The sequence below is a fragment of the Heteronotia binoei genome, chromosome 16 (genome assembly GCF_032191835.1).
Source record: "Heteronotia binoei isolate CCM8104 ecotype False Entrance Well chromosome 16, APGP_CSIRO_Hbin_v1, whole genome shotgun sequence".
NCBI classification, from domain to species: Eukaryota; Metazoa; Chordata; class Lepidosauria; order Squamata; family Gekkonidae; genus Heteronotia; species Heteronotia binoei.
In genome coordinates, this window is record NC_083238.1 from 2,007,387 (window position 1) to 2,027,273 (window position 19,887).

The 19,887-nt window shown below is 42.9% G+C and overlaps 1 protein-coding gene across 9 annotated transcripts in view; it reads left to right on the plus strand.

Moving 5' to 3' along the window:
* Positions 1-19,887, plus strand: part of R3HDM1 (R3H domain containing 1) — a 157,720-nt gene that overhangs the window by 80,714 nt on the left and 57,119 nt on the right. For 4 of the 9 annotated variants that reach the window (XM_060256860.1, XM_060256861.1, XM_060256862.1 and 1 more), the window contains 3 exons: positions 8,932-9,186; positions 11,121-11,275; positions 11,775-11,876. In XM_060256860.1, the coding sequence (XP_060112843.1) occupies positions 8,932-9,186; positions 11,121-11,275; positions 11,775-11,876 (512 nt within the window). The remainder of the gene's footprint in view (positions 1-8,931; positions 9,187-11,120; positions 11,276-11,774; positions 11,877-19,887) is intronic. The other 5 variants (XM_060256866.1, XM_060256867.1, XM_060256868.1 and 2 more) reach the window with 3 other exon arrangements.

Genomic DNA, 19,887 nt, shown 5'->3' on the forward strand with positions numbered 1-19,887 from the left:
CCCAAGAGTCTATCAGGCATTCACCCTTCTAGCCGTTATATGGCTGCTCCCCAAGGGGGCCTATGGCCATTTTGACCAAAGGGTAGACTGTGGATGGTTGAAGAGCACCTGACATGCTTACAGGATAACCTCTCCATGGTCCAAGCATATGCTCAGCAAAATCTGCAGCAAGCCCAGGACTAGCAGATGGAGTACTATGATAGGAAAATCCGCCCTCGAGAGTTAGCAATGGGTTCCCTTGTATTAGTCAAAGCCACAGTCTTGCACCAGTCTGACACTGATATCCTGCTAGGGTCCTCCCACTCGGAGGGCCACAAGGGCAGATACATCTGTGGGGTGTGGGTGGGATCCCCCATGGCCCTGCTGCAGTGGTTGCATATCATTCCCCTTAAAGAGGTTTTTTCTCCCTTGTTCTATCTGCCAAGTGGCTGGAACCCTGTCCCCAGTAGAGTTATGCTAGACCCTAGAAGTCCTCTTGGAGAAAGGGGCCATTGGTTACTGGGGAACATTACTTAGAGGATTTTTTGTTTAGAATATTCCTAATACAGAAGAATGGCAGGACCAGGCCTATTTTGGATTTGTGGGATTAAAATAAGTTTTAGGAATGTTTCCAAGTTTTGTATGGTTTCTGTTACATTATTAAAGTTAAATTCTTGGTTTATTTACTGGATCTCAAGGACACTTACTTTCACATTTCTATCTAGCCTGAGTATCACAAGTTTCTCCATTTTCACTGTGAGGGATAGCTTTTCAATATAAAGTTCTCCTTTTTGGGTTGGCTATGGCATCCAGAATGTTCTTGAAGTGTATGTGCCCTGTGGTCGCGTTTTTGTGGCTTAGGGATGTAATGTGTTTCCGTACTTGAAACAACTATTTTCTAGTGGTGAATATCAGAGAGGATGTCCTTTGCCAGCATGACATTGTGCTCAAAGCTCACCAGTCCCTTGGCCTTCTGATTTAACTGGTTGAAGTCCAAGTTGGAACCTTCTCAGAGGGTCCAATTGATAGGATCATCCACCCTAGGTAAAGGGTTCCTTGTCAAGTCTGCAGATTCAATAACAAGTCGATGTAGATACAAAGAAGCTAGTTTATTGATACTGGATGCTTGTGGCCTGAGCCAGGGTTTGAAGAGACTAAAACTATACAGTAAATATATTGCATATAAAGATCACTTCAAAAGCATTCCTACGGGCAGGGAAATTGTGCAGGGGACATTCACACATAGATGTTACTAGTACATTCTCATGTTGATTAGGCGACTCCCACAGGCCTGGGCTGAGAAGGTTCAGATAAGACTTTTCACACATCACCATTTCAAAGCAGGGAGAGCTTCTAAGAAAAGGGAGGGGGAACAGTAGAGAGGCACTAGCAGCATTTGATTCTACTTTGGTTCTACCCAGCATGCTCTCTGGTTGAGCCAGAGTTATATTCAGACTTGACATTCCTTCCCCCAGCAAGGATTCATAATATTGTGGGGTTGACCCATAAATTTCTAAATAAGCATTTTCTATCTACTCTTACTATTCTATGCCTGCTAGGCTATATGGACTCCACCACAATGGTATTACCTAAGTCTCATTTGTATATGAGACTCCTCCAGCTCTGGTTTTTACAGGTATATAGTCCTGACTGTCATTCACTACATCATAGGTTTTCTATTCCCTGGGCAGTACTCTGGGAACTTATCTGGTGGTCGGTTCCAGAGTGATTGGCTCATGAGGTGCCCATTGTAGTAGTATCTCACTGTTGGGGTTTTTGTCATCTGAGGACAGAAAATGTTATATTAACCTCGTAGAATTGAGAGTTGTGTGTAACTTCCTTATCCATTTCTCAGATCTGTTACGCAACCATTTTGTTCTCCTTCAGACAGACAACATCATGATTATGTTCTAGATGAACAAACAGGGCGGCCAGGGCCCTGGGACCTCTGTTTGAAGGCAGCCACTGTGTGGCATCTAGTGTTGGACGTCAACTCCTCTATACAGGCTATACACATTCCTGGGGTGCTGAATTTGCAAATGGACAGACTGAGTAGGATGGGGGGGGGAGTTCATCTCATGAGTGGTCCCTTGGCCTGAACTGCCCAGTTCAATGCCAAAGTGGGGAAGTTTTGTTCATGGGCAGGTCTGGGTGAGGGTTTCCTAGGCAGTGCTTTTCAGCTTGCCTGGGTGGGGGGGACTCTTCTATGCTTTCCTCTCTATTCCTTTCTTACTCAAAGTTAAGAGCATTCCCAAGTTATAAGAACATAAGAGAAGCCATGTTAGATCAGGCCAATGGCCCATCCAGTCCAACATTCTGTGTCACACAGCGGCCAAATATATATATATATATATATATATATATATATATATATATATATATATATATATATATATATATATATATATATATATATATATATATATATATATATATATATATATATATATACACACATACACACACACACACACACACACACACACACACACACACACACTGTGGCTAATAGCCACTGATGGACCTCTGCTCCATATTTTTATCTAACCCCTTCTTGAAGGTGGCTATGCTTGTGGACGCCACCACCTCCTGTGGCAGTGAATTCCACATGTTAATCACCCTTTGGGTGAAGAAGTACTTCCTTTTATCCGTTTTAACCTGTCTGCTCAGCAATTTCATCGAATGCCCACGAGTTCTTGTATTGTGAGAAAGGGAGAAAAGTACTTCTTTCTCTACTTTCTCCATCCCATGCATTATCTTGTAAACTTCTATCATGTCACCCCTCAGTCGACGTTTCTCCAAGCTAAAGAGCCCTAAGCGTTTCAACCTTTCTTCATAGGGAAGGTGTTCCAGCCCTTTAATCATTTTAGTTGCCCTTTTCTGAACTTTCTCCAATGCTATAATATCCTTTTTGAGGTGCGGCGACCAGAACTGCACACAGTACTCCAAATGAGACCGCACCATCGATTTATACAGAGGCATTATGATACTGGCTGATTTGTTTTCAATTCCCTTCCTAATAATTCCCAGCATGGCGTTGGCCTTTTTTATTGCAAACGCACACTGTCTTGACATTTTCAGTGAATTATCTACCATGACCCCAAGATCTCTCTCTTGGTCTGTCTCTGCCAGTTCACACCCCATCGACTTGTATTTGTAGTTGGGATTCTTGGCCCCAATGTGCATTACTTTGCACTTGGCCACATTGAACCGCATCTGCCACGTTGACGCCCACTCACCCAGCCTCAACAGATCCCTTTGGAGTTCTTCACAATCCTCTCTGGTTCTCACCACCCTGAACAATTTAGTGTCATCCGCAAATTTGGCCACTTCACTGCTCACTCCCAACTCTAAATCATTTATGAACAAGTTATGCTGGTGGCCCCATTCTGGCCTGGTCAGGTCTGGTTCCAACTCTTGATGGACCTGACCCAAGGTCATTTTATCTACCTCCCTAAGTTCAGAGACCTTATCAGAACTGGGGAGGTGGTTCACCACAATCTCAACAGACTCCTCCTTACTGCCTGGCAGACTGAGTCAGACCTGAGTTTCTCTTGAGAGGTCACAGAAGTATTACTTGGTGCTCAGAAACCTTCCACCAGACGCTGTTATGCTCAGAAGTGGAAATGGTTCTCGTGGTGCAAGGACAAGGCACCCTCCTAAGGCACCCCTTAGTGACATTTTTGAGTAAATAGTTGAATTGAAAAATAGTGGTTTGGTTTTTTTCGCCCTCCCTCAAAATGCAGCTCATTGCTAATCCCTCCTTTCACATGGCAGTGGAGTGTGCATCTCTGTTCTCCCATTACATGATGAAGTGTTTTCTCGAGAGGCTAGCTGATTTGTGTCCCCTGAAAACCTCCAACATTCCCCAGTTGTCTCTCTTCCTAGTGCTGGCTTGCTTGATGGAGAAGCCTTTTGAACTCCTGACTACTTGTCCTTATTCTCTTTTGTCTATGAAGGTGTGTTTTTGATGGCCATCATGTTGGCCAGATGTGTGAGTTGGCTGCTCTTGGGGTTGAGCAGCTCTCCTTAAAGTTCTTGGGGAAGGTGGTTTTACAGACCAGTCTAGGTTTTTGCCCCAAGGTTGTGTCCAATTTCATTTGTCCCAGAATATTATTTTGCCCTTTTTCCGAATTCCACATTGGAGGTGAAGAAGGAAATTCATTCATTAGATGTTAGAAGGGCATTGTTATTTTATTTTAAAAGGGCAGATGAGTACCATAGGGAGAGTTCCCTGTTTATATGTTTTTCAGGTCCAAGGACGGGGAGACAAGTTACCCCGCTGACCCTCTCCAGGTGGTTGGTGCAAACTATCAAGTATTGCTATAAGCTATCCAATTGCCCTTTTCTCTTGGAGGTGCATGTTCATTCAGCAAGGGCTGTGGCATCCTCAACTGTATTTTGGAGTGGTATTCCTCTGACAGAGGTCTGCAGAGCAGCCACCTGGACCTTCCGATACTTCAGTATGACACTATGTGTTGTATGTCTGGGCTCGAAAAGATGCAGCATTTGGGACTGCACTCTTCCAGTTGTTGTTTAAATAAGGTGAGCATGTTCCCACCATCTTATATTTAGCTTGTCATGACGATTTTAGATTTACTTAACTGAACGATAGGTTTTATTAGAAATTTCTGTTTTAATATTTTATTTACTTTTTAGATTTCAATATTTTGACTGTAACTTTTGAAATCTGTAATTTTGTGAGTAATGTTGTATAACTATGTATGTTTGATGATACATTCTGGTTAAGCTTTGGTAATAGAAATTTAGCTTATCAGAACCCCCATGTGAGACTGCACATAAGATCAGTGATGAAAACAGGGTTGCTTACTTGAAACTGTTGTTCATCAAGTATCTTCTGTGCAGGCACACATACCCTTCTTCCTGCTCCAGTACATGCTCTCGGTGGCATGGAGGTACTGAGGGTAAGTGGCGCTGCTGTGTGCAGGGGCAATTTTATGGTTCCAGCACACAATACCCTCTGGAGCAGGGGTGTCAAACATGCAATTCGGGGGCTGAATCAGGCCTACAGAGGGCTCCTATCAGGCCCCTGAGCAACTGGCTGTCATCTGCTTCCTTCTCCCTCTCTCTTGCTTCCTTCTGTATAACAGCTTGCTTTGCCATGCTTGCTCAATTGCATAGGAGCTACAGAGCAAAACCTCTTACTTTCTTCTTTGGCTGAGGCTCCTTCCTTGGAGAGGAAGGGGGGGAATAGCATGCTTTGCCAGGCTCTTTCACATAGCAGAGCTACTGAGCCAAACCTCTCTTCCATCTGTTGACTGAGCCCCCCCCCCCTCCAGTCTCTGGGGGGGGAAGGAAGGAAAGAGCCAGAGTTTCCTTTGCCTGGTTCCCTGAATCCCATGGGAGAAACTCCAAGAAAGCACCTTTAAGATCAGTGAGTGCTAATGTTTTAAGCATGTTTTAAAAATATGTATTTGTGTTCCTTATAAAATTTATATCTCTGCTATCTAATCTTAAATAGGTACACACCTGGCCCAACTTGACATGGTCCGGCCTCTCAAGATCTCATTTATGTCAGATCTGGCCCTCATAACAAATGAGCTCAACACCCCTGCTCTGGAGGCTTTAAGCTATGAACCTTCTGATCAGCAGGCCTGTGCATGCGCAGTCCTCATGTGTGCCTTCTCAGAAGATACTCAGTGAACAGCAGTGATAGCTAAGCAACCCAGTTTTCCTTATTTCTTTCCCGTTTGGAGGCAAATACTGTCTTGTTCTAGCACAAGTTTTGATTTTGTAGGTAAAAGCCATTTCCGTATTGTATGATACTTAGGTGCTAATGGTTAAACTAAAAGATAGATGAGATAGAGGAACAGAATGGTTATTTGGACTAGTTATCTACTAAGAACTGAAACATTGCATGCCTTGTTTTGGATCAGTCATAACTTTCTCAGAGCTGTTCTGCTCAAGAGCAGTTTCTGTCAGAGCTCTGTCAGCCCCCCCCCCACCTCACAGGGTGTCTGTTGTGGGGAGGGGAAGGGAAAGGAGATTGTAAGCCACTCTGAGACTCCTTTGGGTACTGAAGGGTGGGGTATAAATCCAGTCTTCTGTTCTTCTTCATCTGAGCACTGTGTGACTCTTCCATCCTGGAAGCCCAGGGCACGGAATAAACTTTATAGTTATTCTGCTTCTTAATTAAAAGAAAAAAAGTAACTTTGAAGCTTTAAGGTAAGTTTTCTTACCTTAAAATATTGGAGTGCGTGGGGCCTTTGTTACACTTCCCAAATTTAGAAACAGTTACTGAGCTGATAGCAAAGGATTCATAAAAGTCTGATTTCCTGCTTGCATGGAGTCAAAACATTGCAATTAAACACCATTTGTGCTCTCACTTAACATGTAGATAGATTGACTGTTGAAGAAAACTGTAATTTACTTGCAGTGTAAATGTGGGACTCCTTGTGAGCATTCAGAAGTCTGATTTCAAGTAGTTCATAGAGACACTTCAGAAAATTGTGCCAAACATATGTTTATTCACCTCTTGGAACTTTTCATTTAGAAATTACACAAGGCCGTATCATCTGTTGTCTTCAGTTCAACATCTTTTTGAAGCATTGATTTAAGACTTTCAGAGATAACTATGGCACTAAGCTGTGTGTCCTACTTAGCTCTTGAAAGCTTTGTGCTTACTGTTAATCATGTATTATACTAGATATAAGTGAATCAAGTCTAATGTAGTGGTGATTGTTAGACACTGTGTCTTGGGAGGAATGGAAATGTGTGAAGTTGGCTAGAACAGAGTGAGCCAGCAGCATTCATAATATTGAAATTCTGCTGGATACATTTCCAGTGCTCAAGAGCCCTTCCTGTCATCCCCATCTGATGAAAAATGTTGCCTCCCTTCCCTCTTTGGATGTACCTCTTTTCCGTCCAGACACTCTAATCAAATTTCACAGGTATAAAATAAAACTTTTTAACCTGTTCCTTAGAATCTTCCCTACTGTAAAGTGAGCTTTCAACAAGAAATGCAGGATGAGGATATTGGATCAGAAAATTAGGGGTTTTTCCCCACCCAAGGGATATTAAATAAATAATAAGGTCCTGTAATCTGTTTAAATTTATTAAAGTAAGAAGAACATGTACTGTCAGACTTAGATTCTAACTTCTTTTTTTCCATGTGCAGAAGAGGGGGGAGGGATAACTTTGGTGGTTGTTTTTCCGCTTCATCTGTATGCTGTACAAAGAAGGGTGAAGGCGAGAAAATTTTTGTTCAGCTAGTACAGCTCTGCTTATGTTAGGTCAGACCCACTGCATTATAATGTTAAAAGTTACTGAGTTTATGCTCTTGTACAGAAGGTGCCCTGCTAGATTAGATTAAGACATCATTATCGTCACCATGATCATTTAGAATGTTATTATTTACTAGTATTCTTGGCAGGTTCTTGGTGGTTTTGGCACTGGCAGAAATAGTGGTCTACTAAGGGCCACAAGTCTCCTTTGCCTATTCCTACTCTGCATAGATTCAATATCGCAAACAAAAATTTTGAATGTTTAAATGGCACTTTAGATTTCAAATTTAATATTTGACTATTATTGTAAAAATTGCATAGACTAGCAAAACTTTAAAAACTGGGCACAGATTATTATTATCTTTAATTATGCCAGTGCCAGTCAGAATTCTCCTTTACATAATATTGTAGATTATAACTGTTTACAAACATAGGGTTGAATCAGAGAGTTTATAGCAGGTGGCTTGACTGGAATGCTGTTAAAGTTAACACAGATTGTCTACTCAGATTCATCAGTGCTATAACATGATCTGAACACCCTTGAAGTTTGCAATTTGGCCAGAATGGGGAGGGGGACCTCCTTTTGCACCTGTTGTGTGAAGATGAAAAATTGAGATCTTAATTGAGAATTAATTTTCCTAATACAATAGCTTATAAGCATATTTGGGTCAATTGAATACAAATTTTAGTGAACAACATTCGAGTCCAATGCCATCTTTAAGACCAACAAAGTTTAATATGTTTACACCCAGAATTAAACTTCATTGGTCTTAAAAATGCCACTAGACACAAACTTTGTTCTGTTGCTTCAGACCAACACAGCTGCCCACCTGAATCTAGTGGGGTAACTGTGTGATGATCTGTTACTATGCAAACGGGGAAAAAGAGTCATGACACTTTCAAGAGTAATTGTTTTTTGAATCTAATATGTTAATTTGCTATAATACATCTTTTAGTCCTTTAAGGTGCCATAACATTCAACTTTGTTTTGGGTCAAATTAAAATAACTGCTGTGATTTCATCCAAGATTTGAATGACTTTCCAAGTTCTATAGAATCTGTTGAGTATTCTTATATCTAAGATATGTGCATTCATTTTCTGTACTGGAGTAAATCTTTGCTATACCAAAGATATAATAGAGCCAAAGTTTAGGAGAATAATGTTTCAATTTTCCAATTTTAAATCAGCATCGTTTAATTTTGGCTCAGTTGTTCCCATTGTTAACTCTGTTTTGGCCACTCTATTTCATTCATTTTGGTGTGAAGAAGTGTTTTCTGGTTAAAGTCCTTGTGGGGCTAAACTCTGATGGTAAAGTGAGGGATTTCTTACTTTTTAAAACTGCTTCTGCATACTTCAGCTGTCTCATGTTTCTCAACCTTGCCATCTCAGTTTGTATTTGTGACTGGTGAAAAAGCAGGCATCGTAGGTTGCTGTTCTGTTTTGCTGTTTCCGTATTTACATGATATGTGAGCAAAAGCCTGTGTGATTTAGGACAGACCCTCAGTCTCACAGTATGGGAGCTGGAGTAAATGCAAGTCTGATTGGGAGAAACAGCATTGGGGAGTGGGGAGACACTGTTTTGGTGCTCTAGTTCCAGGCTATGCTTCAAAAGGGGGGAGGTAAGCATTGAATAAAAACCTGGATATTGAAATGTGCATGAATTATTCTGTCTCTAGGTAAAATCCATTTCTCGTTACTCCTTTCCTAGGTTCAGAGTCTTCTAGTAGTGTAGGGTCATCCACGGGTTCTCTTTCTCACACCCAGCAACCTCTTCCAGTCACAGCTCTCAGCCAGCCTTCTCATGGCACATCTGCCGTCTATCCAACTGTCAGCACTAGTAGTTCTCTTTCCTATGATGGTGGCATGAGTGGGCAAGTGGCGCCTTCTAGCAGTAGCTTCTTTTTGCTTCCCTTGGAAGCGGCAGGCATACCACCTGGAAGTATTCTGATCAACCCTCAAACAGGTTGGTATCCAGATGTGGATGTCTTTTTTTTATTAATGGCTTTGCAGTAATGTATAAATTATGTTTTGAATCACAGTGCTCTGTTGCTTTTCTTCCCCTCGTTCCCCCTTCTTCCTGTTAATTTTGCAGCACTTTAATGTCTTCTCAGAGGACTTCATAAAATTGTACCAAGGTTCTCTGATGTCCATGTGATATGGAATAGTGAACGTGTTTTGTCTTGAATAAGGGTTCTCTGATTTTGGGGAAGCTGTTAATGATGCAGTGTCTTTAAATAGCGCAGTCGTATACTGATACATATAAAATTATAAAATTACTAATAGCATATAAAGTTATAAGAATATATTAATAGTTAGGTATGGGAGTCCACCAAGGAAGTTCTGGGTTCTACGCAGAAGCAGGAAATGGGAAACCGCTTCTGTTCTTTTCTTGTCCTGAAAATCCTGTGGGGTCACCATACGTTGGCTGCACTTAACAGCACTTTACACAAACAGATATAATTTTTTAAGTGGATGCCTTTGCATTGTACCTGTTAAGATAGACCCTAGTCAGTCAAGAGTTAGAAAACAAGTACAACAGGTGGGGTTTTTTTATTGGACTACTTCCTGTTGATGGTCTAGAACAGGAGTAGGGAACCTTTTTTCTGCCAAGGGCCATATGGATATTTATAACATCATTTGCGGACCATAAAAAATTATCAACTTAAAAAACAGTGCTCCGCAGAGGGAGAATGATTCAGGCCAGCAAAATTAATGCAAATAATTGTTTTCTATTTGAAGTCATGTGGGGAGAGCCTAATCTGGCGCACATACACACACACACCTGGCCCGCCACCCTAGGCAAATGCATAGGTCCAGGGCTTTTTTGTAGGAAACGCCCAGCAGGAACTCAGTAGCATATTAGACCACATCCCCTAATATTAGCATATTAGGTCACACACTTATTAGCATATTAGGCCACACCATCTGAGATAATCAAGTGCAAACTGAACTGTGACAGTAACTTTTCCAGGCCCTCCATCTATTCTGGCCGACCAGCCAGGCCCTGGGTAGGCTGCTGCACAGCGCAGCTGGGCCCCATGATCCTCACTGGCTGGCCAGCCCCAGGGAGGCTGCCACATGGCTCAGTTTGGTCCAGCAGTTCCTGAGGGCCGCACCAAGTGACCTCGAAGGCCATATATGGCCCTCGGGACAGAGGTTCCCCACACCTGGTCTAGAAGGTGGCTTGAAGGCTTGGCTTAACTGGTAAAATTGATTAGGATCTGACCCTGAGCATTGCCTGAACCACCTGGGTATCCTACCCAAGTTGCCTTGACCTTATTGTAGAAAGTGCAAGGATATAAAATACAGCAAAATAAATTAACAGACTCTATAAACAGTTATTGTGTGTTAACTTCTTCACTTAGCAAGTTGTTTTTCATTAGTTCTCTCACCCATGCTAGAGGTCATTGAGTTTCATTTGATTGATATTCAACTTACTCTGGGATGTCCTTTTTAAAAATTGCTTTGTGTCAGCTATAGTGTTGTAATCTCACAAATTATTCTTCTTTAGTACCATCCCACATGAGTTGAATCTTTTTTGTGAATTTTAAATTAATTCTTCAAAACATGGAAATCACTCCAAATTGTTTTAGACAATTTCTGTAACTGTCATTATTCTTTTTAAAATGTTGATGGTGGAGGGATACTTTTATCAGCATTTTCTCTACATTCTAGCCTTCAACTTATTCTCTTCCCCCCCACACCCCCAAAAGGTAAATTAGTTCCACTGTTATACTAATTTTAACATCAGATGTACAATTCTTTGTTTCCCTTGAAATGTAATCTGTAATACAGTACTGGGCTTTTAAAACAGAGAATGATATAAAGCAAATACTTGTACTCTGCTGGTAGATTTCATTTTGCTGAATAACATGCCTATTTTGCCCGACCCTCTAGGTCAGCCATTCATTAATCCTGATGGCACTCCAGTTGTGTATAATCCTCCTATGCCTCAGCAACCTGTTAGGAACCAAGTGCCTGGACCTCCTCAGCAGCCACCTCCTCCCATGCCACCTCAGCAGCAGCCAGCCGCCAATCACATCCTACCCCAGGTGCACATGTCAAATATGCAACGGTTGACTATGCATTTAGATAAGGGGAAAATTGTGGACGGTCGTAGAAATGTGTTGAGAGAGACTGCAAAGTTGTTCTTGTCATGTGATTATTTGACTTTTGGATTAAATTTTGGTCCAGGAAGCCCCTTTTGCCTAGAAATATGAGGCAGCCTGTTGTTCCTGTATATTTGTATTTACTTTTTGGTCCTTAAACATTAAAAGACATCACAAATTTGCAGTCTCATGCTGTGTGACAGTCTAAAAGTGATGGATTCAATTATTCCTCTTGATGGGTAGATGTCCATTGTTAGATTTTTTGCTGCATGTTTGTATTTATACATACTTTGTATATATATACTTTGTATTGTATGTATTTTCAGTTGCAAATCTGAGCATTAGGGTGTTTTTAAATATGCCTTTACACAAAAAGAAATATTCCCATTTTCATTTCTTTTTTACTCTGTTAACTGTGTGTATTCAACTGTTACTTCTTCAGCCTATCCGACCTCTTCAGCCTTCTTCACAGCCTGTTCAATTCTCCACAGTCTCTTATCCGCCCCCGCTCCTGCCAGTCTCATCTACCCAGCAATATACTGTGGTATATTATCTTCTACTCACATCTTCTTGCATGAGAGAGTCTTTACTAGAGTAGCTTTTATGTTGGGATGTGCATGTGTCATATAAATATTGACTGGCTCCTGTATTCAATACTAATTGAGTATTGATAAGAGGTCAAAAATGAGTTGAAGGGGAAAAGTGGGCCCATTGCCTTAATTCCATAGCTGGCCTACCTGCAAGTTAGCTGCTGTGTATATGAAGGAAATTGTGTCCTAAGTGGAACTTGAGGGGTTTTTCTTGCTCTTGCACTTCATAGCCAGTCAGTATTCATTATACCTCTTTAATTTTTGTGTCCTTCCTTCTTTTTCCTTGCTGTTTTTGTCTTACCTCTCAAGGTATTCTATGTTGTCTGCTCTCCCATGACAATAAAAAGCTTTCCAGTGTGCACTAATGCTTTAACTAAATGGGTGCTGAGACCTTGCCTGTTACCTTTTGAGTTTTATTGCCCAGCTTAGCTGCATTCCTCAGACTTCTAGAGGTTCACCCCCTTGTCCCAAGGTAAAATTCAGCATGCATTCACCTTGATTGAAGCCTTAGAACATCACAATGCTGTTTGTATAGCAAACCAGGTGGTCAAGAGTAGCTCGGTAGCTCTATCACTGCAATTCATTAGGAGGAGACAAGTCTAAAACTGAATATGGTATGTGGTTTGTTTGTTTTTCCTATGTGTCAGCCGAATAACATTTCGAGGTTAATTTTTACCAACATACAACTTAATCTCTCAAAAATGGACACATCTGTTTATTTTGCTGTGGAAGTGCCTGCGGATAGGAGAGATAGTTAAGGCTTTCTCTTGACATTCCACTTTAAAACATGCTGCATTAGCATCACAGCAATGAAATACATCAACATGCACATTTTGGATGTTTTCCCTAAAAATACTTGATGTAACAGCTGACCTTCTTCATCATCTCTGTGTATCACACCCTTGGGATCTACGGTGCCTCCACCGGTTCCTATCAGTATTATGTACTTCCACTAGAGGGATTTTTGTGTCCCTGCCTGTGAGCATGCCCAGGGACTCCACCACACATGCTCAGGAGGTGGGGCACCTCCCAAAATGTACTCTGGTTCAACAGTGGAGGTTGCTGCCTCTTCAACCTCAGTCTCTCTGACTTCACCTTCAAAGCACTCAGCAAGTGCATTCACAGCCAATACTGGAGCATGAGCTCCGAAATCAAAGCTGACTTTGACACTGAGGTCCTCTTCAGCTTCACCCAAGAAGTGTAAGAAGGACAAGGAGCATAAGTCAGCCAAGGAACACCAGTCACACTCCTCCAAGCGCAAACCATCACTGAGCCCATCTGTTCTCTTGCTGATGCAAATGCAACAATTGATCGACACAGCCCTGCTGGATCTGATGTCACCAAGGTCACTACTGAAGAAAATATTGGCTTCTCCATGTCGGATGGACTCTCCAGTTCAGGACACCTGGACTCAGACTTAGCCTGCTGAACCGCATGACTTAGACATCAATCACATTGACCTCACACAACAATCGCAGCACTCCTCTGACTCAACATTGATGAATAGAACTAGCTCACCTCAAAACTGACCCTCAGATCCGGACTGTCGACGTCCACTCCCTCCACCACCTAGAGACTTCAGGGATCCACATCACAACCCCTATCTTCGAGATTGCTTTGACAATTACAGATACTATCAATAGCAGCACCCACCAGGTTCTCTTTCCTGAGACCAAAGACAATTCAAGTTACCTCTATGCACTATACCACCCACCAATGCCATGGCTCTCCACCCACGGTCCTTCAAATTAGGATTGATACTCCTCCCACAGATTGCCTGGTGCCATTCAGGAGGAGTTACCACCCAAACCCAATCGGAAACACCAAGCATCATCCAATCACAACTCCACCTTGCCCCAAAAGAGCATTGACGCGGGCTTCAGCACAGAACAGCCGACCCGATTAGGAATCTTCAGGCTTCGAGGAATCTTGTAGCTCCATTGAGGCTGAATCGGACCATGAGGAACCCAAACAAGCACCCAGCCACCTATCACCTCCTGCTCCAGTTACGGATTGTGGCCCCATCTTGCCCTCTGAGGATTTAAAATCCTGTCAACTTCATTAAAAGAATGGCAGCAGCTTTTGGACTCTCAATTCAACAGCCTCAACCTGAAATCAGTGATCTAGTTTTTGACATCATACAAAAAGACTTCTCAACAGTGGTTACCAAAGTGATCCTCCAGGCAGTTAAAGTCCCATGAAACAAACCAGTGTCAACTCTAGTATCTTCAAAGAAATTAGATCACGTGTACAAAGTGCAGGAGAGGAATGCTGAGTTTCTATTCACACATCTAAAACCTGGGGAAACCATATGTTCCCCAGAGAGCACTGAGATCTAGCTCGCAAAATCTCCTAATAATCCCTGGGCCAAGAGAGGCTCGATTAAAGGCAACCAGGGAGCAAGCCTTCTCCGCAATGGCCCCTCGATGGTGGAATCATCTACCAGAGATGGTGCGAGCCCTGCGGGACTTGAATCAATTCCGCAGGGCTTGTAAAACATTTCTTTTTCAGCTGGCTTTCGAAACAGAACCTGGCTAAACTGATGAAATTGATGTGTAGCCATCCAGCCATCTTGTGGATATTATGACCCATAGTAATGTAGCACCTTTTATCTATTTTAACTAACTTATTTATTATGTTATTGATTTAAAATTGCTGTTGTATTATATTGTTTTATTGAACCATGGATTTCCATGCTTGTGAGCCGCCCTGAGCCCGCCTTTGGCGGGGGAGGGCGGGATATAAGAATAAATTTATTATTATTATTATTATTATTATTATTATTATTATTCTATGGTTGTCACCTCACCCTCCAAGAGCAAACACTTGACCTCCTCCACACTGGACAAATAAGGCAAGAAAATTGCCTCCTTTGGCAGGAGGTTCTGTTCTCTGGCAGTATTTGGTATTAAGAATGTCAATTATCTAGCCTGCCAAGCAGGTATCAATTTGACTTATGGGACCAACTCACCCCGCTCTTACAAGCCCTTCCAGAGGAACAGTACTGCACCATCCAGAAGGTCCATGCTGGTGGCTAAGCAGCAAGTCAACTCCACCAAGCACCATGTAGACCTATTTGCCAGGTCTCTTTCTTCTGCCATTGCTTTTGACTGTCACTCTTGGTTATGTTCCACCAGTTTTAACCAAGATGTGAAGGCAGCCATAGAAAAGCTTCCTTTCAACAGCATTGGTCTATTCCTTGCCATGACAGACTCATCGCTCCAGGATATGAACAAAAGTATTAAGGCTTCCAGGACACTCAGAGTGTCTGCTTCCTCCAGAACCTACAAACCCAAGCAGTACTAGAGATCATGGTCACACCGCTTCCAGAGCCGTTCCTCACCGGAGCGATCCTGGCACAACCATCAACAGGGCCAATCCTTTAGGCCTTATCCTTCCAAATCAGAGTTTTCTGGGAACCAACATCAATCCTGCACTAAACCTGCTGGAATTGCCAAACAGAACCTTTGATTTTGTCCAAGTCAGACTACCTCAACCAGCTCAACTGTACCACACACCCTTGGCCATCCATCTCTGTCCCTTTTTCCACACTTGGGAGAGCATAACTTCAGACAAATGGTTGTTCTCCATCATTGCCCAAGGATATATGATCAAATTCAAATGAATGCCTCTAGTTCCATGATTCATCACCACTCCATCATTGAAAGTGCTTCAGAACAAAGGGGCCATAGAACCAGTTCTCATCACAGAGGGAGGTCACGCGTTCTATTCTCAATACTTCATGGTCCCGAAGAAGGATAGTGGACTTTGCCTGATCATGGAGTTGCGGGCACTGAATGAATGCATCATTTACCGAAAGTTCAGGATAACAACCTTTTTCCATATTTTCCCTCTCTTGAACCAAGGAGTCTGGATGGCCACAATAGACTTGCAGGATAACATAAGAACATAAGAACATAAGAGAAGCCATGTTGGATCAGGCCAACGGCCCATCAAGTCCAACACTCTGTGTCACACAGTGGCAAAAAATGTTATATACACACATACACTGTGGCTAATAGCCACTGATGGACCTGTGCTCCATATTTTTATCTAAACCCCTCTTGAAGGTGGCTATACTTGTGGCCGCCACCACCTCCTGTGGCAGTGAATTCCACATGTTAATCACCCTTTGGGTGAAGAAGTACTTCCTTTTATCCGTTTTAACCTGTCTGCTCAGCAATTTCATCGAATGCCCACGAGTTCTTGTATTGTGAGAAAGGGAGAAAAGTACTTCTTTCTCTACTTTCTCCATTCCATGCATTATCTTGTAAACCTCTATCATGTCACCCCGCAGTCGACGTTTCTCCAAGCTAAAGAGTCCCAAGCGTTTCAACCTTTCTTCATAGGGAAAGTGCTCCAGCCCTTTAATCATTCTAGTTGCCCTTCTCTGCACCTTCTCTAAAGCTATAATATCCTTTTTGAGGTGCGGCGACCAGAACTGCACACAGTACTCCAAATGAGACCGCACCATCGATTTATACAGGGGCATTATGATACTGGCTGATTTGTTTTCAGTTCCCTTCCTAATAATTCCTAGCATGGCATTGGCCTTTTTTATTGCAAACGCACACTGTCTTGACACTTTCAGTGAGTTATCTATCATGACCCCAAGATCTCTCTCTTGATCAGTCTCTGCCAAGGATGCTTATTTTCACCACACAATTTGTTATGGCCACAGGCAATTCCTTTGCTTTACAGTTGTTGATGACCACCACCTATATACAGCTCTCCCTGTTGGGATTTCAACAGCTCTGAGGGTCTTTATCAAGACTATGGTAATGGTGGATGCTTACTTACCTCTGCAGGGCATAGTGGTTTTTCCTTACATTGATGACTGGTTGCTGGTAACCGACTCCCAAAGTCAACTTCCTCGACACATAGACTAGACTTTACAGATGCTAGATCTATGTGTCAATCTGAAAAAAAATCAAATCTCACACTAAGCCAACAGGTTCAATTCATAGAAGCAGTACTGGACTCTTCAGTCAGCAGAGCCCATCGTTCTGCACAGAGAGCTCAAACCATACTTTCATTGATGGCCGAAATCAAGTTACAGAAAGGGACTTCTAGTCACTCTATTCAGAGACTTTTAGGCCTCATGGCATCAACTACAGCTGTGTTCAGTATGGCAAAACTCAGGATGAGACTGTTGCAGCTATGGTTTCTAAGAAAGTTCAAACCATCATGCCATCGTCTGTCACTATTTCTAGCCATTCCACCAGACATTCTCCACTCTCTGGACTGCTGGGAAGACAAAGCCAGCCTTCTGGCGGGAACCTCCTCTCCCTTCAAAGATGCTTGCCATGGACGCGTCTCTGTTGGGTTGGGGCGCTCATCTCACTCCATTTGAGCTCTATGGACCCCTTCACTTCATTTCCACCACATTAGCTATCCAGACCTTCTTGGCAACAAGTTTGCATTTCACTCTTTGTTCCCTCTCCTTCAGGGGAAGACCATGCCTGTTCTAACGGATAACATACCACACTTTGTCACATTAACAGACAAGATGGGGCGTTCTCCAGGAGTCTCTCTCCCTTGTGATAGACCTTTGGTTTTGGTGTCAAAATGGAGGAATTTACCTCATAGCCACTCATCTCCCAGGAGAACAAAATGTTCAAGCGGACCTCTTGAGCAAGGGGGGCACCCTTCTGCAAAGTGGGACGTGAACTTGACATGCCTAGCCTCCCTCTTCACCAAATGGGGCGCTCCTTGAGTGGATTTGTTTGCTACTGGGGAGAACTTGACCAGGAAGAACTCAAGTTCTGCTGCAGAAGCGAAGCAGATCCCCTGTCTCTGGGGGAAAGTTTTCTTGTCACTTATTCTCATCACTTCCTATTCATGTCCCCCCCCCATCCCTCTACTTCAGAGAGTCATTATGAGGATCCAGAGGGAACAACCAAAGTGCATTCTTGTCAGCCCTTAGTGGCCTTGGCAACCATGGTTCCCAATACTGTTCAACTGTCCAAGGGTCAGACACATTTCTTTCCTTGGGAACTGGACCTCCTGATCACTCAAGGGGCAAGGTAGTGCACCATGACATTCCCCATCTGAGGATCACAGTGTGGTTGATAGACTGAATTCCTTTTCAGATAGAATTCAGAATGTACTTCTCAACAGCAGAAAACATTCCACTAGAAAGTCTTATGCATATAAATGGAGAAAATTCTTAAACCTTATCTCTGACTTACATTTGGCTCCCATCACCACAGGCCTACCTGCAATTTTTTCTTACCTCTTACATTTGGTAGACAAGGGACTCAGTCACTCTTCCATCAGATTCTCTCTGGCTGCTATAGCTGCACACTACACTCAAATAGATGGTTTGTTGGTATTCTCTCACCCTAGTTCCAAACATTTTCTGAAAGGATTCTTACATCTACATCTGCCCACCAATGAAACAGTCTCTGTGTGGGATCTCGGTCTTGTTCTGAGATGCTTAACATGAAAACCATTTAAACCAATGGTGAAACGTTCATTGCACTTTTTATCCTGGAAGACTGCCTTCCTTGTTACCACCACCTTGACCCAGAGAGTCAGTGAATTCGCTCAGGCCCGCCCATACCTACGTTTTCATGAGCAAGGGATGTCTGTCTCAGTGGATATCAAGTTCCTCCCTAAGGTGGTCTCAGATTTTCATCATCGCTCTGAATCCATACTCCCCACCTTTTTCCCGATTCCTCAGACTCAGGAAGAATGGGCTCTCCACTCTCTAGACCATGGGTGGCCAAACTTGTTTAACGTAAGAGCCACATAGAATAAACGTCAGATGTTTGAGAACTGCAAGACATGAGCGTCAGATCTTTGAGAGCTGTAAAACAGGAAGGAGGGGAGGGAGGGAGGAAATGGAGGGAGAGGAGAAGGTGGAAAGAAAGTAACTTTAATTTTAAATGCCACCAGCTGGCTTGGCTTGGAGAAGTGATTTAAAGAGAAAAATGCCTTCTCCAAGCCAGACGATGGGATGGTGGGGGCATTGAGAGCCACACAATATGTGCGAAAGAGCCACATGTGACTCCCAAGCCACAGTTTGGCCACCCCTGCTCTAGACATTAAAAGGGCTCTACTCTTTTACCTGCTCAGAAGGAGTCTTGCCACACCAAAGGTATTTTTCTCGCCTACTCTAGCCATTCCAAGGGCAACAGGATCTCTCCTCAGAGACTTTCCAACTGGATAGTCAAAACTATCAAACTGTGACTTATTGGCAAAGACATTTCTGCCTGGGCAGATTAGATCACACCCTACCAGGGCATTAGCGACTTTGATCGCCTTCCTCAAAGGGATTTCCCTGCAGGACATTTGTAACGTGGCAACCAATGTTTCCTCTAAACTGCGAAGTCATGTGAGCAAAAATTCTACTTTGTAAGCTACTGGCATTAAAGTTGTGAGCTACTGCATAAATTAGTTTGCTCTGGGTCCATTTTTCCTGATCTAAGAAAAAAGCATATGAGCTGTGGACTAAAAACCTGTGAGCTAGCTCACCCTAACTCAGCTTAGAGGGAACCCTGGTGGCAACATGGGCAACCCCAAACACTTTCACCAGACATGATGCTCTTGATGTACGTGAACGTGCATGGATGTCAGTGGGATGTTCTGTTCTTCAGACCGCAACTATGTGACCAACAACTCCCTTCTCCAGGTAAGCTACAGCTTGCTATTCTCCAAAGGGTGTGATGCACAGAGACCACAAAGAAGATAAACAGGTTACTTACCTCTAACTGATGGTCTTCAAGTGGTCTTCTATGCATTCACACCACCTGCCCTTCCTTGCCTCTGCTGTCAGCTCAGTTGCAGTTGTCTCCTGAGTTAGTTAGCAGTCAGAAGGAACTGGTGGGATCTTAGTGCCCCGCCTCCTCAGCATGTGTGGTGGAATCCTGGGCATGCTCAGAGGCAGGGACACAAAAATCCCTCTAGTGGAGCTACATAGCACCAATCAGAACCAGCACAGGCGTCATAGATCCCAAAGGT